We start from the raw sequence: 25,000 nt of genomic DNA on the forward strand, positions 1-25,000 counted from the left end.
GATGTTGACGTGCATTGGAGGGTCACCATGGGTAGCACTGCATATGTGATACATGCGATAGTGGGGCCGCGATAGATCGAGGTGGAAGGGATCATATGGGACCGGACGGGAATAGACGGAACAAATCAGAACGGACCAGCTCCAAACAGTTATGGACGGAACTCAACTCGACCGGACAGGAGAAGGCGGGCACGTACGCGAACATACCTAGAAGACATATGCAACTGGAGGAAACCGGACGGAAGCAGGTGGAACTAGACCAAACCACATTGGGTCCGGACGGGGCCGGACGGGACTTTATGGACCGGACGGGACCAGGCGGAACCGGACGGGACCAGACGGGACCGGACGGTACGGGGCGTGAGCGGCAGGAGCCGTAAGGAACTACACTGGACCAGACGATCCCAGACCCAGCCGGACGGGTCTGCGCGGGGCCAGGCAGGACTGAAAAGAAATGAACGCCGTCGGACGGGATAGGACGGGAACATGTGGGGCTGGACGGGACCGGACGGAGCTAGAGAGAGACCACATGGGATCAGACTGGACCGGACGGGGTCTGACGGGACGGGACAGGACGAAACTCAGTCTCGTTCAGTTTCTCATGGTTTCACCTGGCCTAGCTTGGTTCCGTCTGACTCCGTCCGATGCCTCACAGTTCCGTCTGGTTCCGTCCGATCGCTCTCGTTCCCACCAGTTCCTCCCCGTTCCGCCTAGTCCCGTCTAGTCTTATCCACTTATGTCCGGTGCTACCGTGCTCTGACCGATCCAATCTGGTTCCGATCACTTCCGTATGGTACTGTCCTGTCCGTTCGGTTCCGTCAAGTCACGCCGTTCCGTCCCGTCTGGTGCCGTGCGGCGCCGTACAGCTATCGTCCGGCCACGTCTTGTCCCTTCCAGCCTGGGATATTGCTGTCTGTCCCTTCTGTCTGGTCTCGTCCGGTTTCAGTCTTTCTCGTCTGGTCCTATCTGGTCCCAATCGGTACCACTTACTCAGCACGGCTGCATCAAGTCAAACCCAGTCCCGTCTGGTTTCGCCCAGTCCCATTTGAACTCGTGCAGTCCAGTCCCTTCTTACCAAATTGTTTTACGAAACAATGGTAAATGATCCGGGTGTGGGGATGTTCCTGCGATAAGTAGTGTGCAATTTCCACAACTGGTGAACGAAGTACTTGTCATGGTGCGAGACATATCAATAATTGCAAAATATATGCAGATTCTAATATTTCCAGGTGATTGACGTCATTGTTTGAGCTTGCGGGAAATGCTGTTTCTGGTGCATAACAGTATTGCTTTGAGGCACCCATGCTCGCAGTGGGAGATAAAAATTGCACATTTTGAGTGAAATGAGTGGAAGTTGAACAGCATTTACCTCAGAGGTCATGAGCACCAAGATGGTTTCAGAGACAGCAGTGAAGTGGTGATGTTCATTAATGTTATTGCACAGCCTTATTATTCTGACAATTCATGCGATTCGTAGACGTTAGCGGTGTCTGCTAAACTTTGCCACTGCAAGGCACAGCGAGACTGGAGCATAATAATAACGCCCTGTACACATATGCGGCTTCGAATAGGGCCATTTGCACAACCGAAGTCAAAGGCCGTGGCGAAGTTCCGCAGTAAGCTGTTTTCTCTTTGCCCCCAGTGCTCAGCAGCGGAGTTTCGGTCCATTACATCTTACGGCTCGTAGCATATAACGTTCCTGCTTTAGTTGCATGTTGAGGACTGGAGGTGAGGTGATAGCTGATTGGGAGTGACCTAATCTCCTGGGCCCAAGAGCTCATATCACTGGGAGGCAGGCAACCTGGTGAAAGATGCCTTCAGATGGGAAAGCAAAGGTGACAAAGAAAGTGGACCTGAGGAGATTGATGCAACAAAAGAAACAAGATGCTGCACAATCAAAGAAGGTTGACTCACCACTAGCAAGATATCCTTTGGTACACAGACTCTGGTTATGCTTTGATGCTCAATTCACCAACTGTTTGTGCCCATCATAATATCATGTGTAGTCATTTGCTCTCATTGTGATATTCATACTGTGATTATGGTAACTTTTGTGATAAACTAACAACACTTATATATACATACCTATGCATGCAAATATTCAATATTTGTATGTATTTATGTCTTGCTCACTAATGTTTGATAACATTTGTGTGTGCTGTATTGTGTCTCCCTGTGTTATAGCTGTGTTTATTATTGTCAATTGGTTTTGGAGGTCTACTGTGTATAAGATGTGGCTCCTGATTTAACCACAAGCAAAAAAAAGATTGATTGGTGAAATGTTTGACATAAAAGAGAAAACCTGGATATTGCAGCTATGATGGCCATATATATTTGCAATTGCCAATTATGGCATCACTCACCTTATCTGTCCTGTTCCAAGTAATGAGTCACAACCAGTGGTATTTGTTGCACATATATGCTTCTGGTATCTGCCATATCTGCATTTTGTGCATGTGCTGTAAGTACAGTTCACATACAAAGATTGCTGATGACAAACATTTGCATTATGGATATTTACTCATACAAGCATAAGTGTTTGTAAACATGCATGTCACAAACATTGGCAGGCATGAACATGTGTGGTACCACCATCCATTAAGCAAATACCTGTCTTTCATATACATGGCAGGTATTCACTTACTTGCATGTATTAACACTTAAGATCAAGTGCATTATGGGCCTCTGCCCTCATACACATTTGCATAGAAACATTTGTGTATGGACATCTGCCTTACAAGCATTTGTATTGTGTTCCACTCCTAGGTATATAGTGTTGCAATAGAATACAAAGCTCAAAGGTCACAATCTTTTGGTTTCTGAAGTTATGCTTGTATTTAATATTCTTGTTGCAATGATTTCATGCTTTCTTCAGAAAAGTGACAAATTTTTTAGTATTTTCAACCCTTTTAAAAAATGTAGCTTGACAGCACCGCAACATTAATGGCTCTGAGTCCCTGTCCAATGGCTCTGAGTTTCCAAGTGGCATCTTTCCTTTGGCATGGATGGCCAGGGTACCCCTAGTATGCTCTTGAATCACCTAGAGCAGGAGACCTGCAGACAGTTAACCCCTTGCAATGGTTGGGAGGCTGATGTGGGCATGTGATGAGGTTCTGTTGGTGTGCCTGCCCTGGTTGTAGACTGCCTCATTTATCAGTGTGTGGAGGCTGTTGCCTTGACAGGAGGTGAGGCTGGTGAGGGGCTTTTGTGTTCATCAGTTGAAAAATGTGGAACTTTGATACACTGGGAGGCTCTGGTGAAAAGAATATATTGAACAACCATGTATTGAATATCTTATGAGAATATTTGAAGTTTTCCACTGAGCCTGTGGTCATGAATTGGGATAAGTATCACTGTCACTGTCAAGTGTTTTTGAAATGCATGTTGGTGTGTCTTTCCAACATTACTGCACATTTTTGTTGGTCAGTACAATTTTTCAGCAAAGAAACTCCAGGCACCAAAAAGCCATGAGCTTTTACCTACCAGCGCTTGATGACAGTACATCATGCAAACCTGGGTGTTATTTGATTTCAATTGTTCTGGCTTCGGAGGTAGTCTGCCTGAGACGGCCTTCGCCTGATCCAACCAAGAACATGACATACCCACCTTGTGCCTGACACAGCAGCAGGCAGCACCTTCGTATGCATCGGTGTGTTTCCTTGACCGCGCCCGCACGTACTCGTCGGCCAACTGATTGTTCAGCCGTGTGTCTTGAGCGCCGCACGGCCCGAGCAACAGCGTGCTGCATGTGTTTCCTGACCGCGCCCGCACGTACGAGCTCGGGCCACGAGCTGTGTCGTCTGCCGTGTGTTTCCTTGACCGCGCCCGCACGTACTCGAGCTCGGGCCATGAGCTGTGTCGTCTGCCGTGTGTTTCCTTGACCGCGCCCGCACGTACTCGAGCTCGGGCCAGCTGAGCTGTGTCGTCTGCCGTGTGTTTCCTTGACCGCGCCCGCACGTACTCGAGCTCGGGCCAGCTGAGCTGTGTCGTCTGCCGTGTGTTTCCTTGACCGCGCCCGCACGTACTCGAGCTCGGGGCAGCTGAGCTGTGTCGTCTGCCGTGTGTTTCCTTGACCGCGCCCGCACGTACTCGAGCTCGGGCCAGCTGAGCTGTGTCGTCTGCCGTGTGTTTCCTTGACCGCGCCCGCACGTACTCGAGCTCGGGCCAGCTGAGCTGTGTCGTCTGCCGGACGCCGGTGAAGAGCGAGCTGGCGTGGACGGCGCACCTGGTCAGCCGCTCGCACAAGGAGCGGGTGGCGGCTCTGCGCGACCAGCAGGGCGGCGACAAGCGGCCCGCGCCGGCCGCCTCCGCCGCCGACGACCGCACACGAGCCAAGCGGCTCAAAGGTGAGCACGGTCCGAGCGCCTCCCTCTGCCGAGCACGGGACGGCTGGTCCACACAGCGCCCCTGGAGATTTGTGTGTCGGGCGACGTTTCGTGATAGATGGACGGTGTTATGGGACAGCACCTGTCGCTGTTGGGTGCCCAGTGCATACATATACTACTTGTTTTCAATCGCGTTTCATGTGATTTGTATGCATTTTGTCGTCAGATGCGAATATCTGATTGGTCTTTGGGCCAGCATAAGGCTACCCAGTGACGGCGAGTGCAAGTGGAGGATGCAGGGGGGCTAGTATCCGAACTAAAAAAAACGACAATTTAAGCCCTGCGCCGTTGCATCGAAAGCACGGAGATCGAAAAGTGTCCTTCCCCACCCGTGAGGATCTGCCGTCAATGCCGTTGCGCCCCGTTATGGTGCAGCCTATCGCACCCCGGTCACTGGTTGACGCTGCAGTATTCCTGGAGCACTGGAGCACGAACAAACGCTGTTTTCGACAGGAGACAAGTCGGTCCCAGACGACTTCTTCGAGAAGCCACAGGTGCCAAAGAAAGGCATATTGAAGAATGCTCCTCGGCCAGCGCCGAAACCAGCAGTGCCTAACCGGCTGCAGCCTTCACAAGCAGCGCCAGCTGTCGAAAAAATGGACACGGACGATGCAGGTGCCAGATGTGGTCATGCGGTGTGTCTTGCCGAACGTCTGATGGATTCCCATGATTTTCTAAGGCTAAGATTAGCGGGGTTTTCGGGAGTGATATCTGATTGGTGTGGTTCATGTCTATGTCCATGCCCAAAGAACCCACCGGTCCAATTGGATTAGGAAGCTGTGTTGCAGTCCGTTTTCGTTAGATGGCAGCACCAGGCGTGTATTTTATGTTTGTGGTCCTATGTCGTGTGTTGAGACACCCCTGCCGTGTGTCGGCCACCCGTGCCATATGTCAGACGCCCGCACCATGTATCAGACACCCACGCCTTGTGTTAGACACCTGTACCGTGTGTCAGATACCCGCGTCGTGTGTCATGCATCCGTGTCTTATGTCAGACACACGTACCGTGTGTCAGACACCCATGCCGTGTGTCAGATACTCGCGCCGTGCGTCGGACACCAGCACCGTGTGTCGGCCACCCGTACCGTGTGTCGGACGCCCGTGCCGTGTATCGGACACTCGTATCGTGTGTCAGACACCCGTGCCGTATGTCGGCCACCGGTGCCGTGTGCCAGACACCCTTGCCGTGTGTCAGATATCCGTGCCGTGCGTTAGACACCCGTGCCGTGTGTCGGACACCGTGTCCGTGAACAGTGTTCATGGCGTGTGCCCCTGACCTTGTGTGTCGCGCGGCAGGTGCTGTTCCGGATGCCGTGTCACCACCGTCCACCTCCGAACAGCTGCCCGACACCGGGCAGCTGCCCGAGGGCTTCTTTGACGACCCGCTTAAAGATGCCAAGGCGAGTGGCGGCTGGCTGTGTTTTCGCTGTGTTTACGAGACGCGGCTCAGCAGGTAACGTTACATGAGCGATCATGGACGATCAGCGGTTAACGACCGGCACGTTGATGGCTCGCTGTAGCCTGTGGCATATTCAGTTGGCATTTTTAGGCGAGCATGACACCGTTTGCGGCGTGGGCGGCTACGGTGTGCATTATTGAGTGCGCGGCTCCAGTGGCTGGACGTGAGCACCATGGCCGGAATAGTTTCTCTGCAAGTGGATGGACATGGCACAGGGTGCTCGTTAGGCGGGCGGGCTCTGTCTACCGCTGGTCTCGCCCCATTAAGCTGAACTGTGGCGTCCGTCTCGGAGGGCGGACGGCGCTCTGTGAGGTTCCACCGCGCGGCACCAGATGGCTCTGGCGGTCTCCGCCCGGTCCCGAGTCCGGGCGCGCGGTCGGCCGATGGTTTGTGGGGCGGCCTCACCTGAATCGGATTAGCACCGCACCGTCCCGGCTTGTTTTGTTCGCCGCGCACCGCTCCAGATAACTCGGTCCGTTTTCTATTAGCATAAATCTCGGAGAGGGAAGTAATTTTTTTGCTCGGTTGTTGTGACAGAAAGTGCTTAGCTGGGCAAACTTCCTGCACTTTTTTACAGCTGGGGCCCATCCATCTAGCGACCGGGTTCCTCAGGGCAGGGGGTGACAAAATACACTAAGACAATCGATGGCGTGGGGGAGGGTGGAGGGTGAGATGAGGGGGGCGGGGCCGGAACGGGAGAGGGTGGGGTGCAGGGAAAATGAGGACGACCCAACCCCAGAATGCATCCAATTAAGGATTTATATTGGAGTAATGGGTGTGACTCTACGTTGCCTAGATCAACATGCACCCATTCGATTTTCCCTCCCTAGGCTCGCTTGGTGAATGTGCCGGGAACACAAGCAAGAGCAAAACAACGGTGTAAGATGGAAAATGCTCCTGACTGCTTCTTTCTGTTGTACGCTCTCAGGTCGTCACGGCACTTAGTGCGTGCTGGTTCCCATCGCTTTCCCGTCCCATCCTAAGCCATCTGTTGAGCTGGGAGCGTCGTTGACGCACGAGCCTGATACTGTGCGATCGCCTGACGCGTCCGGCCTTGACGCTGCGCAACCGAGCCGGCTCCGCCCCCCGTCTCAGCCAGCCTGATCCCGCCGGACAGGCTAGCGATGCTCTCACCAATATCACCTCGGCACTTTTTATGGCTCGTAACGACCAGCGCGTAAAACCTCCATTATGTGCAGATGTGCCGGCACGTCAAACAAACAAGGCGGTGATGGACCCGTGCCATTCCCCCCGTTCTCCGGCGGAAGGGGGTCCATGCGGAGCAGCCAGGCCGTGTCCGGGCCGGGATGACCGCTGCGCCGTCCTCAGGCGCGGCACGTGGAGTACCGCGACCCGGCCGAGGTCGAGTGGGAGAAGTTCCAGCGCGAGATGCAGACGCAGATGGCCGAGTCGGAGGTGATCCTGGACGAGGACCAGCAGGAGGCCACCGTCGGACGCCAGATCGAGGAGGTCGACGAGCAGATCCGCAACCTCTCCAGGTCAGACGGCCGGCCGCCGCGGCGCTCGGGCGGCGGCGGAAGACGCTGCCGCGCCCGCCCTCCGAATACACGACAGCAGCCGACCACTGTCTACACCATACACAGGCGTTTTCCCGACATCCAGCACAGCTGTGTTAAACATGGGTTGCAGTAGGAATTCCGGATTACAGTAGGAATTTGTAGTCGACTCAACTTCGGTTGAGTCGAAATTGAGTCGATTCTGCTAATGATTTGAATGCATCGAAGTGAGAATGAGTGCATCGTAGTCTGGATGAGTGCGTAAGAGTCAAAATAAGTGCATCGAAGTTGGAGTGAGTGTACCTGGGCCAGAATAGGTGCATCGGGTCAGAATGAGTGCGTCGGGGTTGAATGGAGTGCGTCGGAGTCATGAGAAGTGCGTCGGAGTCGGAATGACTGCGTCGGAGTTGGAATGAGTGCGTCGGAGTTGGAATGAATGCGTCAGAGTTGGAATGAATGCGCCTGAGTCAGAATGAGTGCATTGGAGTCATAATTGAATCAAACATGTCGCCTGGGGTCATCAATGAGATGACCTCATTTGAAACGTACTCCCCAACATAAGCGTCTGGTGGCGTGGATGCATAGAACACAAAACATCAGCTGCAGTCTTGTCATAACAAGCATACGTACCTTACATGCATGCTATTTGTTGTCCGTTTATCGGGTTTTCTCTGAGCTGTCTGGAAAAAGTTCCGCTCCGTTGTAAGATATTCCGGCATGGAACCATATCTTTCTGAATTGGCATTGGGGTCGGCTTCGCGTTTGGATGTTTTGCTCGCGGCTACAGCCGGAATCGATACCGTCGGGCCGAAAGCATGTGGAAAGTCCGCTATCCAGTCCGCAACACCCGCCGTTTATGACGTCCAGTAGGGTCTATGGGGTTGTTTTCACACACGGGAACTGCACATTTTGCGCTTCATTTTGTAAGGAGATGCTCCAGCGGTGGGAACGGTTAAGAATATGGAGATTTGGCCTCCTTTGATGTGATGTGAACTGATTCCTGAAGCCTCCCGCCGAGCTGATTTGGTTGGAGTCGACTTGTCATGCCTTCGTTTGAGTTGCGTATTCAGTAATCAAGAGGCCCGCTAGGGCGGTGCACAGCTCAATAGAGCTTGGTTTCACCTTTGTGACATTTGTGAGCGTGTCCCTTAAGTTAGGATACCCCGCAAACTGCGAACCTCTGCGCTTGATGTGTCTCACAAGGAGATACCAAGGCCACCCTTTCATGACACCAATATCGCCATACCACGGCACGAATACACGACCGCTCATATTCCCAGCGAAGTCTTCATCTGTCTGTGTTTTTCCCGTGAAAAACGTGGTCTCAATATGCTGCGTCTGTGTGTGAATTGGACGCGCTGCCCTCGCGGACATCGTGGGCACCAGCGCGGCGCTCAGCGCGTCTGTCGGCTGCTGAGCTGACATGTGACGGCGGCGTCGCGGGGCCGTCCACTGTTGGTCATGTGCCGCTGCCGCGTCCGTGGCCAGCGCTCCCCCGCTGCTGTCGGGATGCGGCCGCCGCCACCGGCCCAACTTGGGCCCGAGTAGGGCCTCGGTCGGACGGGCCACCGGCCGCCGCCACCGGCCCGACTCGGGCCCGAGCGGGGCATCGGTCGGACGGGCCGCCGGCCGCCGGCCGCCGGCTGCCGGCTGCCGGCCCACCGGGAAATCAGGCCGCTTATCTTGTATGCCGCGCTCGTGGTGGGTGGCGCCGTCGGCCGATCGACGCGCGTACGGGTGGACTAGGGCGGACCCTCCCCTGCTCTACTTTTCTGCTCCCGTGTGCGCGTGTATTAGCGATGCATCGCTTCACGTGCAGATGCAGGCGCACACGCACACCCTCCAGCCCGCTCCAAGCGTTCCGCGGTCACCGGGGCGGCCGCGTTAGTGGCTCGCTCTTACGAATGCAGGAGCCGTCCGCCGCCCGCGCCTGTCGGACTGCCCGCACGCCGGGCGCCACCGTCCGTCTGGCGGGAGGAGCGCCTTTCCGGCGCGCCTCGGTCCCGTACGGCGGCGCGCGTCACTCACGCGAGCGGGCCGGCCCGTCCGTGCGTTAAGCGTCGCTCGACGGCGCGGCGGCCGACGTCTGGTCGTTACTCGGCGATGGTCTCGGCAGGAAACGCGCCGGAAGAACGATCAGCAGCCGGCGGCGCGTCACGTGTGCGGCGGCGGTGTCCGCCGCCACCGCCGAATATCAATTGGATGGCCGGCCGGCGGCCACCCGCCCTCCGACGATCAAGCCTAATGAGAGCGCCGCCGGCCGCCGCGGGCAGGGCACGTCGCGTCTGATGGCCGGCCTGGCGCTGGTGCTGCCGCGGCTGGCGCTGGTGCTGCCACGGCCGGCGCTGGTGCCGCCACGACCGGAGCTAGTGCTGCAAGCTAGTGCGCTGCTCGTCCGCCACTCCTCGTGCACTGCGGTTCCCCCAGATCCTGTCCCATCGCCACGTCTGTCCGCGGTGGCCGCGGCGGGCCGGCGTCACTTTCCACCGGTCTGTGCATCCCACCGGCGGGACCGGATAGAGGGTTTCCATTAGTCGTGCCGATCACTGTCGGTCGCGGAAGCGGGCGGTGTCCGGGCTGCGGCGGCCATTTCCGCTGCTTCCGCGGAGATGGGTCCCGCGACGCTGGAAGGGTGCGGGGATCTCCCGTCTCCCCCGCCGCCGCGCAGGAGCCGCTCGGATTCGATGGGCTCCCTCCGTGTGAGTGATCTGTGTGATGATCCGTCCGTGTGTGAAAGTCATGTGAAGTGTGATCCACCCGCCGCGTAGCACACGTAGTACACGCGACTCTGGCCAGTGTGGAGGATTCGTCTGTATTTGGAAGAGCGCCTGCCGGTGTGTGGTGTCTGTGCGTGCCCATGGCTTTGACACTGTATTTATGTGTGCCCAGTGCTGTCCGTGCCCCTATTGTGCATGCATGAGGCTTTGTGCGCATGCTTGCGCACGTCTTCGCAGACATGGCATGGAACCGACGCTGTCTGTCCTTATATGCTCCGTCTGGGATGTGGCGTGGTGCAGGTGTGACCATGCCCGCATTCGCCTGCGGCGCTGTCTGTTCTTGTGTGCTCCGTCTAAGATGTGACATGGTGCAGACGTGGCCATGCCCGTGTACGCCTGCGGCGCTGTCTGTCCTTGTATGCTCCGTCTAAGATGTGACATGGTGCAGGCGTGGCCATGCCCGTGTACGCCTGCGGCGCTGTCTGTCCCTGTATGCCCCGTCTGAGATGTGACGTGGTGCAGGCATGGTCATGCCCGTGTACGCCTGCGGCGCTGCCTGTCCCTGTATGCCCCGTCTAAGATGTGACGCGGTGCAGGCGCGGCCATGCCTGCGTTCGCCTGCGGCGCTGTCTATCCCTGTATGCCCCGTCTAAGATGTGACGCGGTGCAGGCGTGGCCGTGCCTGCGTTCGCCTGCGGCGCTGTCTGTCCCTGTATATCCCGTCTGAGATGTGACGTGGTGCAGGCGTGGCCATGCCCGTGTACGCCTGCGGCGATGTCTGTCCCTGTATGCCCCGTCTGAGATGTGACGTGGTGCAGGCGTGGCCATGCCCGTGTACGCCTGCTGCGCTGTCTGTCCCCGTATGCCCCGTCTAAGATGTGACGCGGTGCAGGCATGGTCATGGCTCGGTCAGCCCGCGGCTCTCTCCGTGGGGATCTGCGGCGGCGTCCGTGTACGTGTACGGCGGCGTCCGTCTGTGTATGTTCGTGGGTCCGGTCCTGTGTACAGTGGGTGGATCGGCCGGCGCTTGTGTGCCTGGGATTCGCTGCTCGTGTTTGTGGTCGTAGCCCTGTCCCGGCCCGGCCGTCGCGCCTGTGCGGGGTCGCAGGAGTGGGGAAAGGAGACAACTGAGGCAGCGCCGCCGGCTCACTTTCCATTTGGGCGCGCGGAGCAGCGCGACAGCCGCCGCCATGGGCCCGATCGGCGGCGCTGTCGGCCGCGTCGGCCCACTCGGCCCGCTCTCGGCGACCGCACACAAGGCGGCTAATGACGACGGCGCGGCTCGGCCGCCTCTTCAGGCCGCGCGCCCCGCTCTCGGTCTCCGTCGTCGCTCTTCCGGCGGGCGCGCCAGGTGAAGTGCGTTCGAACGGTGCTCACAGCGGATTTTGGCGGAGAGCAGCGGATGCGGGCGCATCGTGAGCAGGGCTGGTATGCGGGCTGCGGTTCAGACGGTGCGATGGTTTCAGGCATGGACGCTCATTTCAGAAGGGAGCTCCAGATTCCGGTGATACTTGTGCGTAGTCGGTCGTGACGCATCGACAGGCGGTCCATGTTAATGGACAAAGTCGGATTCGGCCCTGGCTGATTTCATCGTCGCGAATGGCTTGCTATCAAAGCGCCTGGACCGAAACGACCCTTGGCTGTCTCATTCACTGGATAACTTTTAATTATAAAGTCGTTTGACAACCCTGTGAGACAGTTTGAAGTAGCAGCCACCTGCCTGTGGCTGTTCCCGGCACCGGGACGGGCAACACTGGGCCGCGAGCAGCTCTGCGCTGTGTCGTTCTGGTCCGCGAGATGGAGTAGTGCTGCCCTGACCGGGGCCCGGGCAGTCAAGGTCAGTCGTCAGTCATCGCCGGCGCCATGCGGCGGCAGGCAGTGGGCGCCTCGCTGTCGCGTCCCTGTCGGGTCGGAGATCGAGCCGGTGCCGCCGGGCCTGTGGCCGCGCGTCACTGCCCGCCAGCCGCAGAGCTATGCTTGTGTGTTCGTAGGTGGACTGCCTCCCATGCATGGGTGACCACTGAGCCCAGAGATAAGTGCTGTCTCCCTCCTCTCTCTGTGATCTCCTCGAACCCTGGCCAGAATACTCACAGCTTCCGCACTTTCAGTGCCCATTAAACCCGGGTCGAAGTGCACCCTCAGCAGTGGCCATTTGGTTCTGGTCGTGTCAGGATCGTGGGCTGCCCAACCCGGCCAGAGCTGTGAGCTGCTAGTTTTGGAGACCGGCAGTCAGCAGCCGTGCTCGCGGCTCCTCCGTTTTGTCAGTGCCACCGGCCCTGAGTTTCGGTGCTCGACATTGGTGACCACTCGGCGTCGGCTGCTGGTCGGCCTGCTGCGGCGGGAATACCGTGATGGTCCGCGCTGATGCCCTCCTGTGCCGTGTGCCTCTTCCCTGTCGCGCCGCTCTCCTTCCGCGCGATTTATTTGCCGGCGTTATCGCACCGCTGTTGGGCGCGCTCACCGCTGGTATGTTCAGGCATATCGGGAGCCGTCGGCGGCGGTAACGGCGCTGAGCACGCCAGGCAGGTCGCCATGTCCGGCCCGGCGGGCAGGTGGGTGGCGCTCCATCGGCCCCTCCCCCCCCCCCCCCGGCCACCGGTGGGAGGGGCCCGTCCCACGCAGCTCGCTGCTACCGGGCTGGGACAGTAGTTGCTGGCCGCTGCCAGGTTGTTATTACGGCACAGCCACGGCTACGGCGGGCGCACACAGAAACGAGTCGCGTCTGCCGCGACCGTTCGGTGGCAAATTATGCATTTTGAGCGCTCGGAAAACGAGGGAATGAGCGCGCTTTGGGCCGGACCGGCAGGCGCACGCGACCGAGGGCCGAGCCGGATTGTGCCGGCTTGGCCGGTGGCGTGGCGTCCTGCCGGTGGTGCGGGACTAACCCTGGGACAGTGGTGCTCGCAGCGGCCCGCGGCCTGCCGGCTCGGTAGGGCTTGCGCTTCCGACAGGGATGATTTGACCACGAATTAGACGAGCCTCGCGTGACATGCCATCTCCAGAGCGGCGCTGTCAAGCGCTTTGTTGCGGGCGCAGGTGATAGCGATCATTATATCATGTCGATAGAGACATGTGATCACTATGATCGTATAATACGCTTTATATACAGATGGTATCGCCCCTCCATGCCGTATGTCATTACTGCCACTGCCCAGATTTGCCGCCGGTGGGGGATGTCTCGCGGGAATGGCGGTACGCAGAAAACGCCATCACGTATCTGACGTCATGCGACAAGCCTGAGTGGCTCCGCGCAGCTGAGTCAGTCCAGGCGCCACGCGTCCGGCGCTCCGCACCTCGGGTGATCGCGACAGGACACCCCGAGCACATCGACAGCATCGATCAGCCGGCGGATCATCGCCGTGATGACAGCGTCGGAGTTGCGGGTCACATGACTCTGCTGCGGGTCTGTGGGGGGGGGGGGGGGGGGGGGCTGTCAGATGTCTGTGTGGCAGAGTGGCAGGGAGGCAGCTGCGCTCAGCGAAGCGACTATTAGCCCGCATTAGTCGGTATCTCGCAGTCAGCTCGAGCGCAATGGTGTGGCGTGGATAGCGATGTTTGACGTGCACCGGCGTTTTGTTTGCGTCATTTGTCGATGTTTTGCGTCGACGCTCAATGTCCGTAGCTTATCGCGCAACAAGGATCACTTTACATAAGGCGCTCGTCCGCCTTCTGTTGCCCACGAACCAATTTTATCATGACCAGTAGAGGTGGTGGTGGCCAGCGCAATGACCTCAAAGGCCACTAAGCTGTCACACAATGTGTGCATTAAGAAAAATCATTGAATATGTTCTTGCTGGTTCTTTTTTCCAAAAAGCGTAGAAAGCGAGAAACTCACTGCGTTCCATTGCCTATGTGCGAATCCTGCAGCCAGCTGCCATATTCGTGCATCAATATTCATGCATTAATATTGCAAGGTTTGTGCATCAATGTGGGGAATTCCCTCTCGGATATATCACGCTAATGGTAATATTGGTCAACACGCACTTACATACATCGCCAATACTCCCGCTTGTGGCCTGTGTTTGGATTACATTTTGCTGCAACATTCTCCTTGCCATCTTCTTCGGTATATGAATGTCTGCATCAAGCTGTGACAGCGAGCTACCCGTGTCCTTCTGGCCAGTCAACTGACTAACGTACTGGGGAGAGCGTCCGCCATCTGACAGCCGCTGTGGTAGCGGTATTTTAGTGTTTTTGGCTGATTATTCTCATTTTGGATCAGAACGTCCTTGTAGTCTAGCCTGCCCGCCGCTTGTGACATACGGATGTCAACGTTTGCTCTCGCCAATCAGTGCTTGTCTCAACATACCGTTTTCACTGTTTGCGTGCGCGGTTGCCAGGAAAAATGTACGTTCGTTTGGTTTTGTTTTCACTGGTTTCTGTCACGTCAGTAGTTTTGTATACCGCTTCTACACAGGCCGAATCATTATTACTAGCTCACAGTTCGGAGCAAAAAACTTCTGTGCGATCCATACATTGAAATATCACGCCGGCGTGTTTTAGCGAGTCGTTCAGTGTATTCTAGGTACTTCTTTCTGTTCTCGTGCTGAAGCTTCACGACACATCGCGTGGTGAAGCCCCATCTCATCATACACTGGGGCCGGTGCCCGGGGAATGCATGAGGCAGCGTCCGAGACACTGCCCAAGGCAGCGCGCGGGCAGAGCTGGAAGCCGGACATGGAATAGTGCATGAGGCAGCGTCCGAGACACTGCCCAAGGCAGCGCGCGGGGCAGAGCTGGAAGCCGGACATGGAATAGTGCATGAGGCAGCGTCCGAGACACTGCCCAAGGCGGCGCGCGGGGCAGAGCTTGAAGCCGGACATGGAATAGTGCCTGGGGCAGCGTCCGAGACACTGCCCAAGGCGTCGCGCGGGGCAGAGCTTGAAGCCGGACATGGAATAGTGCCTGGGGCAGCGTCCGAGACACTGCCCAAGGTGGCGCGCAGGGCAGAGGCTGAAGCTGAGCATGGAACAGTGCTTGAGGCAGCGTGGGATAGTTCTTGAAGCCGGGCATGGGACAGTGCATGAGGCAGTGTCTGAGGCACTGTCCAAGGCGGTGCGCAGGGCAGAGCCTGAAGCTGGGCATGGAACAGTGCCTGAGGCAGCGCTCCGGCAGCGTGCGCCCTTTCCATGAATCATTCCGGCGAACCTCGGATGTGGCGCAGAGTCACGGCAGACAGTTGTGTTCACCGCCATTACACCCCCACTGCGCGCTAGCTTTGAGACAACTTAAGAGGCTGCATTTCACAATTATTGGAAACCTGTGCCTCCCGAGCCGTCGCAGAAGCAAGGTTCTGTCTCGTGAGCAAACTACCACAAGCGCTCCGAGCAGCCTGCTCTGCGCCGCTTGGTCCTGCCGCCTCCAGGAAAAAGAAGGGAACCAATCTGTTACGTACGTGGCTCATCATCCAGCTTGCGGTTTGGTGCACTGCTTATGATTGACGTAGTCGCAAGACAAAAGTGGAGGCCTATTTGGGTTGATGGCTTTGCACAGATTATTTGGGCTCGAACGGAGCGTGGTGGATCTAGTAATTTGATGCTTGTTTCCGTGAATCGTTTCTTCGAGGTTTAAATGTCCTTTTTGTGAGAAGCTTGTACGAATATGGTTATTCCGAGCCTGGGCCTTTAAGCCCCTACTATCTCCCGGGGCCCTTAAATAAGTCTCCGTTGCTAGTTGCCCACTGTAGCCCACCGTAGCCCACAACATTGTCTGAGCACCAATTTGTGTAGGCTAATTTGATACCGATCCTGGTGAATCCCGTGGCATGGTGTGGCTTGCGTAGCGACCAAACGACCCCAGATAATCTATTTCCCCCTCGAAAAGTTCGCTAATCAGATTGCACCGATGCGGCTCTGCCCAGCTCAATGCCGCAGCGGTGCGCATAGCCAGCATAAGCAGGATCGGGGCGCGGTACATCTCTGGCTAAAACACGCCGCGTGGTGCGTCCATTGCCCAGCGCCGAGAAGGACGACCTTAACGACCCTGACAGTCTGGTCTCCAATGATGCTCAAACGGCGTGGTGACTCGCGGCGGCGTTGAGCTCCACGACCCACTGAGTTGAAGCAGTTTGCCACGTGGGGCTTCCGTCGTAATGCCGGGACGGCTTCTGTAACGGAGCCGCTGGCCGGTGCGTGTGCGCTGAATAAAGCACAGGCGGCCATAAAAGTTCGGCGCGCGGACGTGACTAGCGTCGCGCTGTATCGCTCTGGCGAGAACTGCGGTGTCACGGCGTCACTGAGCCTCGACCGACCTTGGTACAGCGGCCGGAGCCCCGACCGGTCGTGGTACAGTGGCCCGAGCCCCGGCCGGCCTTTGTACAGCGGCCTGAGCCCCGACCGGTCATGGTACAGCGGCCCGAGCCCCGACCGGTCGTGGTACAGTGGCCCGAGCTCCAGCCGGCCTTGGTACAAGGGCCCGAGCCCCACTGAGTCGTGGCCCCCGCAGCGCCGCGCCTCGTTGCTCCGGTAGGTGCCGTACTGTCGACCTCCGCGGGGTGCGGCCCTCGGACGGCCACGGATCGAGACCAGGGCCCATTCTGACCTCGGCTATTTTTCTTTTGTCGCTTTGAGGTCGATGGGGTCGGATTGTGAGACTTTGCAGCCGTCCGGGTGAAAAATGAACCGTCTGTGCCCCCCCCCCCCCCTCAGCTCTCTTATGCGGTGACTAAGCCGCTGGTGTAATGCGAACGCTCCGTGCCTCGTCCACCACAGCGCGCCCAGAGCGGTCGAGACGGGTGCTTCTCAAGTCAGTGTTGCTGAGAGATCAGCCCAAGGGTTTGCCGGCCCGTGGGTGTTTTATCGCACGCGTGTTCGTTGAAGTAGTCCTCACGCCGTGTTTCCAGGCCTGTGTGCTTGGATGCCACGAAACCCTTTGTTTTCGTCGTTCTTTGTCTCCCTTTATGCTTTTCTTTGTACTCGGCTGTGGATCGGTGATATTTGTTTCACTTGACGCCGACCTAGAAGTGCCCATTGTGAAGCTCAGGACGTGACTGGTGTCGGCGATGCTGCCACTGCCGTGCCGTTCCTCTCGTAGTCACGGTGCCGGACGTTTAACGCGACCGACGCTGGGCGCTTTTAGGGTCTGCCCAGTCTGCAGCGTTAAACGGAACACTTTTAGCACTGGCCTCCGTCGGAGGTTGTTTGTCTACTCTTCTAATGGTAATATTGCCGGTGCGTTCGATGTTTGCCAACGCCGAGCGACATTTGGTAGTGTTCGGCTGCTACCGGCTCTGTCGGCTCTCAAATTTACAGCCTTTCGAGGCCAGCCATTCAGGGTATCGCGCATTGCACGCAAGAGTGATTTCGCTCACGCCAACGCGTCACCCGTACGGCTCGCCTCACATGCCGCATGCGGCGCGAGAGCCCGGTGCGCGGCGAGACGCGCCAGCGCGGCCGACGACCGGCGCCGACGGCCCGGCGTCGTTCTGACGCGACGGCGAGGCGGGTGGTGGAGCGGCTGGCGGGCGGGGAGCGTGCGACCCCAGCGTCGGGTCGTCATGACGCCGCGGCTGTCGGTGCTGGCGCCGCTGTCTGTCCGTCGCGTCAGGCTGTCGGGGGGGGGGGGGGAGGGGGCAGCAGCGTTACCAGTGACCGGTGATATGGCGACCGGTTGCTGGCCGCCGGTGACCGATGGCTTATGACCGGTGACCGGTGAACGGTGACCGATGGCTGATAGCTGATGGCTGATGACTGATGGCTGATGACTGATGGCTGATGGCTGATGGCTGATGGCTGATGACTGATGACTGATGACCTATGACCTGTGGCCTGTGACCAGTGGCCTGTTACTTGTGACTTGTGACTTGTGACTTGTGGCCTGTGACCTGTGGCCTGTGACCAGTGGTCTGTGACCTGTGGTCTGTGCCGATGGGTGGTGACTGGTGTCGACGGCCGGTGGCCGGTTGCTGGCCGTGCAGGCGGTCAATAGCGGCGCCGGAAGCGAGCCGGCCCCGGTCAACAGCGTCGGCCCGCGCCAGGCCGCCGCTCTCTGTCAACAGCCACGGCGGCGGCGGCCCCTCGTTATCGGAGCGTGGTGGGTAGCCAACATCGGGCCGGCTGGACGTCATCTGGCCACCCCTATCAACGCCTCCGTGACCTCACAAGCTGACAACGGTCCACCAGTTATGAACTGGCTGTGTATGCCCATCCCCCCCCCCCCCCTCTTCCCCGGGATGCGACCGGTCGGCTAGTCGCGATGGAGCCCAGATCGCGGTGGCCGCAGTGGGAGCCAGTCTCCACTCGCGGCCGGCACCCTGCCGTGGGGATTTCACTGCGGCGGCGGGCTGACCCACGACCCACCACACTCCCCGAGTGGGACAGGGCGTCCCCCCGGCGCTCTGCCGAACGCTCGTCGGGCTCGCGCTGTGCGTGGTCTGTGTGCAGCTGGAGGGCGCGTACATTTCCAGGAGTGACGCATATGTAATCTGTCAACAGCGCGGCCCAGGCGCGCTTGCGCCCAGTAGCTGCGCGGTCGGGAAAGCTGAGTGCCGTCGGGAGGATCAGCGCAGGTTGTCGGACTGCGCGACGGCGCGAGCCACCCTTGTTGCGACAGTTATACGATCGTCATCTGCACAAGCAGAACTCTAGTTTCTGCCATGACGGGAGAGTTGGTGCAACCCCTTCAGCTTTTTCAAGCTTACGTCCGGAACTGATGAACGCGTCATTCCTGAGTTCGAGCAGCTCTACTTACGCAGTTTTGTTTTACAATCGGCCCGAAAACGTCAAAGTGGACCATGCGCACCATTTCTGGTACCGCGTCATGACCTGTGACCTCGTTATCAATACTCTGCGCGGTGAAAATGTGGCGCAGCTGCGCTCCGCGTGCCTCGCGCCGTACTCTGCGTCGGCAGCAGGCGGCGGAACCGCCGAGCTGGCGAGGGCTAACTCACGACAGTACGCAGTCCCCCACGAGTCTGAGAATACATCGGTCCCCACAACAGGTGTCGCTCTGCATGCTTTCCTGCTCTGACCAAACCCACGGCGCATTGACGCAGGTCTGACGGCGTTTTGGCTGGTGGGGTCCGATTTCCGTCTGGTTCTCTTGAGCTGCTTCGACAACTAGGGCATTGCTGCTGAGATGCGAGCCTTGCGTTAGATCAGCCCTCTCGGCCCGGTGGCGATCAATGCCCAAATACGGGGGCGGCGGAACGTGCGGTCTGTGTAGCGTGGGTCGCATGGCCGCAGGTGGCGTCGCGGCAGCGCACGTGGGGCGTTACACGACAAATCGACAGATGGAGGCGCCAACATAACACTCCATATTTTTTGTTTCGCTGAAATTATCAGTGTAGGGTTGTGGCACACCCCGAATTCATATGTGCAATTTCTAGAAAGATCAAGCAACGGCTAAGGAGTTATAGCCTCGGGCATTTGGGGTCAGCTAGTAAGGACGCCTTAAAGTGTCTGTACTCCATTCAAAGTTGTCATAATTGCATACAACTATAATCGCTGAACTTGCAACGATCTAGTGGACCTTTGGACTATTTCAAAGTTTTGCTTACTCAAATTCTAAAACTGAGACCTCGTGACGAAAACCACTTGACCTTTGAGAATCTACAATGTTGTTTTTCGAAACAAATCAATTTACAGCAGTCAATTATCTGCTCCAAACGAGCTTCAGATAGTGTTTTGTCTTCTGAAATTTAATGTGCGTTATAAACCCACTATGTAGGGCTCATTTTACCCGGATGTTACGGATGTTACAAGTGACAGGCTCTAATGAGATGAAATGTCATGGAGGCTATACTCTTATGTAATGTATCGATGTGAGCTGTGCAATTCACATACGCACCCACACCATCTATTATATATATATATATATATATATATATATATATATATATATATATATATATATATATATGAGCATGGATGTATACAAATGGAAGGCATTCTAACCACAAACAAATGGTTTTGAATGAAGTCTGAATGTGTCATGAGGAGACAAATTGCCAAATGGCGTCCACAAAAATATGCTTCTACATTCATGTTAGTCACACCACACAAACGGCCACCTCCTTTGGCGCGTTACCTGCACATGCAACGAATAGCGTATCGTCATGGCTGTTTGCGATAGCATGATCCAGTGACCTGGCATGAAAGCACCATTCAACACTTCACGCAACAATGAGAAGGTGTGCCCATATGTAAGCCGACTGATGCGATGAGCAAACCCTTTCTGTCACTGTTGGGAACTTGTTAAAGCTCCGAGTGCGCTTCACCGTGACAGCTTCTGAGAAGCCCGGGCGGGGGAGATTCGCGGCGCTCGCCACCTCCTGCCCGGATACCTGGATGAACAGGATTTTGCCGACCAGTTCCTCCGATGTGGATGCGCCCCCCCCCCCCCTCCTCCCCCCTTCTCCCCCCCGCCATCAGTCTTTGGTGGGCATAGGTGCACCTGAGGCTCTCCTGTGCCGTTGCACGTTTAGCTGTGCCCCCGATGCTGGCACGGGCCTGCCTGCCGATGTGACGGACACGTCGTCCCATGAGGTAGTAAAAATGGTACTGTCAATGTCAGAGTCATGGCAACCTGAAATCAAACTCATTGGTCGCACGTACGGATAAAGCTGTATTTTGATTTGCGCGGTGTGGTACCACCATCTATGAAATAATTTGTCAGAAAGTGGGCGCTGTATTGCCAGGTTCTGGAACAAGGGACTGTATAAACGCATTAATCACACAATCCGGCTGACCTGGTGCGACTCGTAGACTAGCTTCACTTTCGTTCCGCCCGCATGAGGAATGATCAGGCCTTTCCTCTCTTTGGCGACCTCTGCTAGGCGATACCGTATGGCCGTTTTAGTTCGTGGTTCTTTCGACCATGTACATGGCTCTTTCAAAAAGTTCGGTTGTCCGATACAGCGACAAAGGCGAGAGAGTAAAAGATTGAGAACCGTCTTTTCGACCGGTGTTGTTAAGTTGACCTTTCAGCTTATCCGTTATCTGGGGCTGTCTGAACCGCAATGAATGTTCAGTCAGTAGTCGATAGCTCATACCATGATCCTCCGCTTGTAAGAAAATGGGCATCCATTCACAGAAACTGAAGTGAAGCGGTAGAAGGAATGGATAACTCATGTAAGCAGTTGTAGACATTTTTGCATCGCCAAGTTGTCATCTTCAGCCCTTATTTGCCTATTATTCGCTTGTTTCCCTCCTGATGTCGCGTGTACATTCAGTAAGGTTTACGGCGATCCTAACGCTTTTCTGAGCCATTCGGCTCCCTGTGTCGGCCTCTGCCCTTCCGTAAGGCATCCTGTAGATCCAAAGGGTAAATGATCGTATGTATTGGCCAGTGGCATTGCACTAACCATACATAAATGGGCGTTTCAAATCAGTGCTCTCACAGTCTCAGGTTTTGCTAGCCGTTTGGACTATGAACGTACAAGCTTGTTATCTACTTATTTCAATCATTATGGTAGCCAAAGGAAAAGTTGGGCTGGACTCTGCTAAGCTTTTCCGAATATGATCTTGATGCTGCTTTGGTGGTAAATTTAGCCGTTTTTTATGTACATGCATATATATATATATATAATATCTAAGATTAAAGTGCGAGAATGCTTGATAGCATCACATGGTACGAAAATGTCACGAATATGATTAAAAATCAAGTTCATGAATACTTCCTTACCCATAAATTATGCACGGCATGCTAACAACTGCAGCGATGCATAACATTACCTCGCACGTGGCTTAAGGTGAAAACCGGAACATGGGCATAACTTCATCCGCAACTTGGCGATCAAGCTGAACGATGACACTAGTGTCAGCCGAATCATATGACGAAAGAGACCCGTCTTCCGTGCTTTCGTTTTGCTGCTGAGTTCAGCATCAGCACTCGAATATGGGAATTTTTAGGGAATGCTGTGTGTACCCTCGTAATGTTTGACCCAGTTACACAAAGATGAATATCTTTAGCAAGGCGGAGATCATTTGCGTCTTTGATCAGGACATCTGAGACCGTGCTTATCTTCTTTCAATAGGCCGCTTGCGCCGATGAAACGGATCGCAATACACAAACACGCATCGCATCACTCGCCCCAATCCAACATCGGGCGAACAAGGTCTGGCGGAAAGTCGCAACACCTGAATCAGCACGGCCAGCAAGCGCAAGCCTGAGCGTCCCCAACGCGGGGACACCCTTTGTCTTTGCCCCGCCGGGTGCCAATATTTGCCTTCGCAGCCTTCTCTTTTCGAGACGTGAGGAGTGGACAAACAAACAGATCATTGACATTCCGTTTGTGAGTGGAGCACTGCTGACAACGACTCTTCTTTTACCTAATCAAAAGATCAACTTATCCAATATTTACCTATCCTTCGCAGTATCGTTGCTGGACTGCCCTTTTCCCCACCTCCTTCAACCCCGTGACACCACCATTGTCACGTAATGGGCCCTCTGAAATCAGGAACGTGAGTGTGCCTTTTTACCTCCCCTGATTGGTACCTGCATGTGTTTATTTTACCGTGAGGCGATTTCTGCTCAATTTTGTGAGGAGTCCGGATATTCCCCCCCCCCGTCCATATCCCGAAGCTTTGGCACACTTTTATGACGATAATACGATCAATGATCCATCATCTCATCGGATGACATGTTTGATGATAATGCCTTTTGCTTCAGCAGTACGCCATCTCCTAAACATATCACTGGTGCGTACGATTTAAACGATCGCGAAAACTGCCACGTATGCCTAGTTTGAAGCATTTTTTCTATTTTAAACGAAAATCACGGCGTGTTCAAAAAGCCAAAAGAGATCACGCGACTTTTTGTCACGATGTCACAACTTTTGAAATCCAGCAAACAGAAAAATGGAAACGTCTAAAAGATGCGCCTGGTCATTGCAAATACAGCGATATGTATATATTTTTAACCCTGGAGCCATTGCTCTGTCATTCTGAAAATCAGACAGCTGGCTTCAGGGTTTTAAACAATCCTCTGGAACAGTTCTCATCAAAATACAAAATATGGGTGTTATGGCCCTGTCAATTTATCATGGGATGCGCGAGGTGTGTATGTACATACGCCAAGAACTCTTAATCGTCACGCCGTGTTCAGCAGCTGAAACCATGTTCAGTTGTCCAATAGCGTTTGCATATTTTTCGTTGCGTCTGTTTGAACACTTCATTTTAAACCAAATGTGTGCAAACTTTCCTTCCAAAACGATGTGATTGTGTTCCGGATGTTTGTCGTCACTAGGCTGCTCATTTGTTCTGATATCTGATCCGACCCAAGCCTGTTTTGTATTTAATCTATTTTCGCCCAGCCGCACGACCGCCACCATTTGTGTGGAAGTCGAGATATTATCCAAGCAGCCACCGCTCTGGCGTTTTTGTGTGCGTGTTTTCATCGTCCACGGAGCCATGCCGACCAGAATCAAAGGGTGGCTGAAATATTCCAGGTTATTGGACTCGGGTCGGCTTTCTCCGGGCATTCACATCAGATTGGGCTTCCGTTTCCAGGGTGATCAGCATGGAGAAGCGGAAGGAGCAGTTGGCACAGCAGGAAGCGGCAGCGGCGGCGGCGGCCGCTGCGTCCCGGCCAGACGACGGCGACGACGACTCGAGCGCCGACGAGGCCGAGGTGGATGAGTTCCTCGACTGGCGGTCGAAGGGCGCCTGGAAGTGAGGGCTCGCCGCGCTCGCGCACCGCCGGGAGCGCCGTCGTCCCCCGCTGGACGGCTGGACACCACCATCGGCTGCGGGAACCCGCCCTCTGCGAGCGCACCACGGGTGGCGCCGCCGCCAGCGGTGGACGTGGTCTGCAGACGTCGACGTCTGCTGGCGTGACGTCTGGACGTGGTGTACAGGCGTGGTCTAGGACGTGATTGGTGCACACGATGTGCCGGCGAGGTCGGTGGGCGTGACGTGTGGTCGAGGCCTGTGAATGGCGTCTGTGATGTGGCCCGTGATGTGTTGGCACGAAGGCCGACGCTGCTGTGCAGCCTGAAGCGAACAGACGGCGTGAGTCTTCGTCGAGCGCCGTTCGGATGGCGTGATCGGCCGGGTGGCGTGATTCGTCACCATCAGGCGGTGGAGCCGTGCTGGTGCCGGCCCGACGCGGCCGTGCCGCCGCGGCAATGGCCGACGCGGGTGGCCTGACAACACCGGAATACATGTCACCGCCCGCTCTACTTGCTGTGTATCCAGTGGAGATACGGCAAACAGGCGCTGGAAACTTTAAGGTTTATTCAGAAAGCATACGCAAATACGCGAGTGATCGTACTTTAGTTGCGCTACGGTTTTCACGGTTTACAACTAGTCGACGAATGTCCGAAGTCTACGCACCTGCACTCATGCGGCAAGGTAAAGTCTTGATACCTGCCAGCATGGGCCCCCTGCATCCATTGCAGGATGCGCATGTTTGATTTAGGCAACGTGAAGACAGACAGCGCAACTACCTGGCGACCTTAAACCGATGGGACACCAGTATCGAAGGCTAAAGTCGAGAGAAATGTTTGGCGTGTCGCGCGGCACCGACCCGTCAGGGTTCAGCATGATATTGGAGCTGTTCGCGTTGAGCAAAGCGTATGCTTATGGGTGTCGCTGCGCCGGCGGGCTGTGCGTGGCGGCGGGGCGGAGGAGGAGGTCCGGTCGGGCCGGGCCGCGCTCTCTTCCGTCTGTCCGCCGGCCCGGACCGCCGCCGCGTCCAGAGCAGCCGCCCCCACGCCGGGGCCGTGTGATGCAGCCTGGCGCGCGCTGCGGCCGGGTCGCGGCGGGTCGCGGCGTCCAGCGTCGCTGCGGACACGACCCTGACCTCTTCCCCGAAGGTCAGGGTCGTGATTGGGCGGGGCGCGGCGCCGGGTCCGACGCGGGCGGACCGGGCGCCGCGCGCGCCCCGCGTCGGCGCTGACGACTCCCGGCGACGCCAACGGCCGGAGCGGACCGGCGCCTCCGCCCTGCCGGCCGAGCCTCGACCAGCGGCAGAGACGCGAGA

General features: G+C 56.4%; 1 protein-coding gene across 1 annotated transcript; it reads left to right on the forward strand.

The window, feature by feature from the left end:
* Nucleotides 1-1,363: 1,363 nt before the first annotated feature.
* Nucleotides 1,364-24,197, forward strand: LOC119113216 (zinc finger protein 830). The gene is made up of 6 exons (XM_037237571.1): nucleotides 1,364-1,924; nucleotides 4,150-4,346; nucleotides 4,839-5,000; nucleotides 5,682-5,785; nucleotides 7,174-7,343; nucleotides 23,527-24,197. Exons 1-6 carry the CDS (start codon nucleotides 1,812-1,814, stop codon nucleotides 23,690-23,692), a joined length of 912 nt encoding a protein of 303 aa, XP_037093466.1. The 5' UTR covers nucleotides 1,364-1,811; the 3' UTR covers nucleotides 23,693-24,197.
* Nucleotides 24,198-25,000: the final 803 nt, after the last annotated feature.

Source organism: Pollicipes pollicipes, unplaced genomic scaffold (assembly GCF_011947565.3).
Source record: "Pollicipes pollicipes isolate AB1234 unplaced genomic scaffold, Ppol_2.1 Scaffold_7261;HRSCAF=8764_pilon_pilon_pilon, whole genome shotgun sequence".
Lineage (NCBI taxonomy): Eukaryota > Metazoa > Arthropoda > Thecostraca > Pollicipedomorpha > Pollicipedidae > Pollicipes > Pollicipes pollicipes.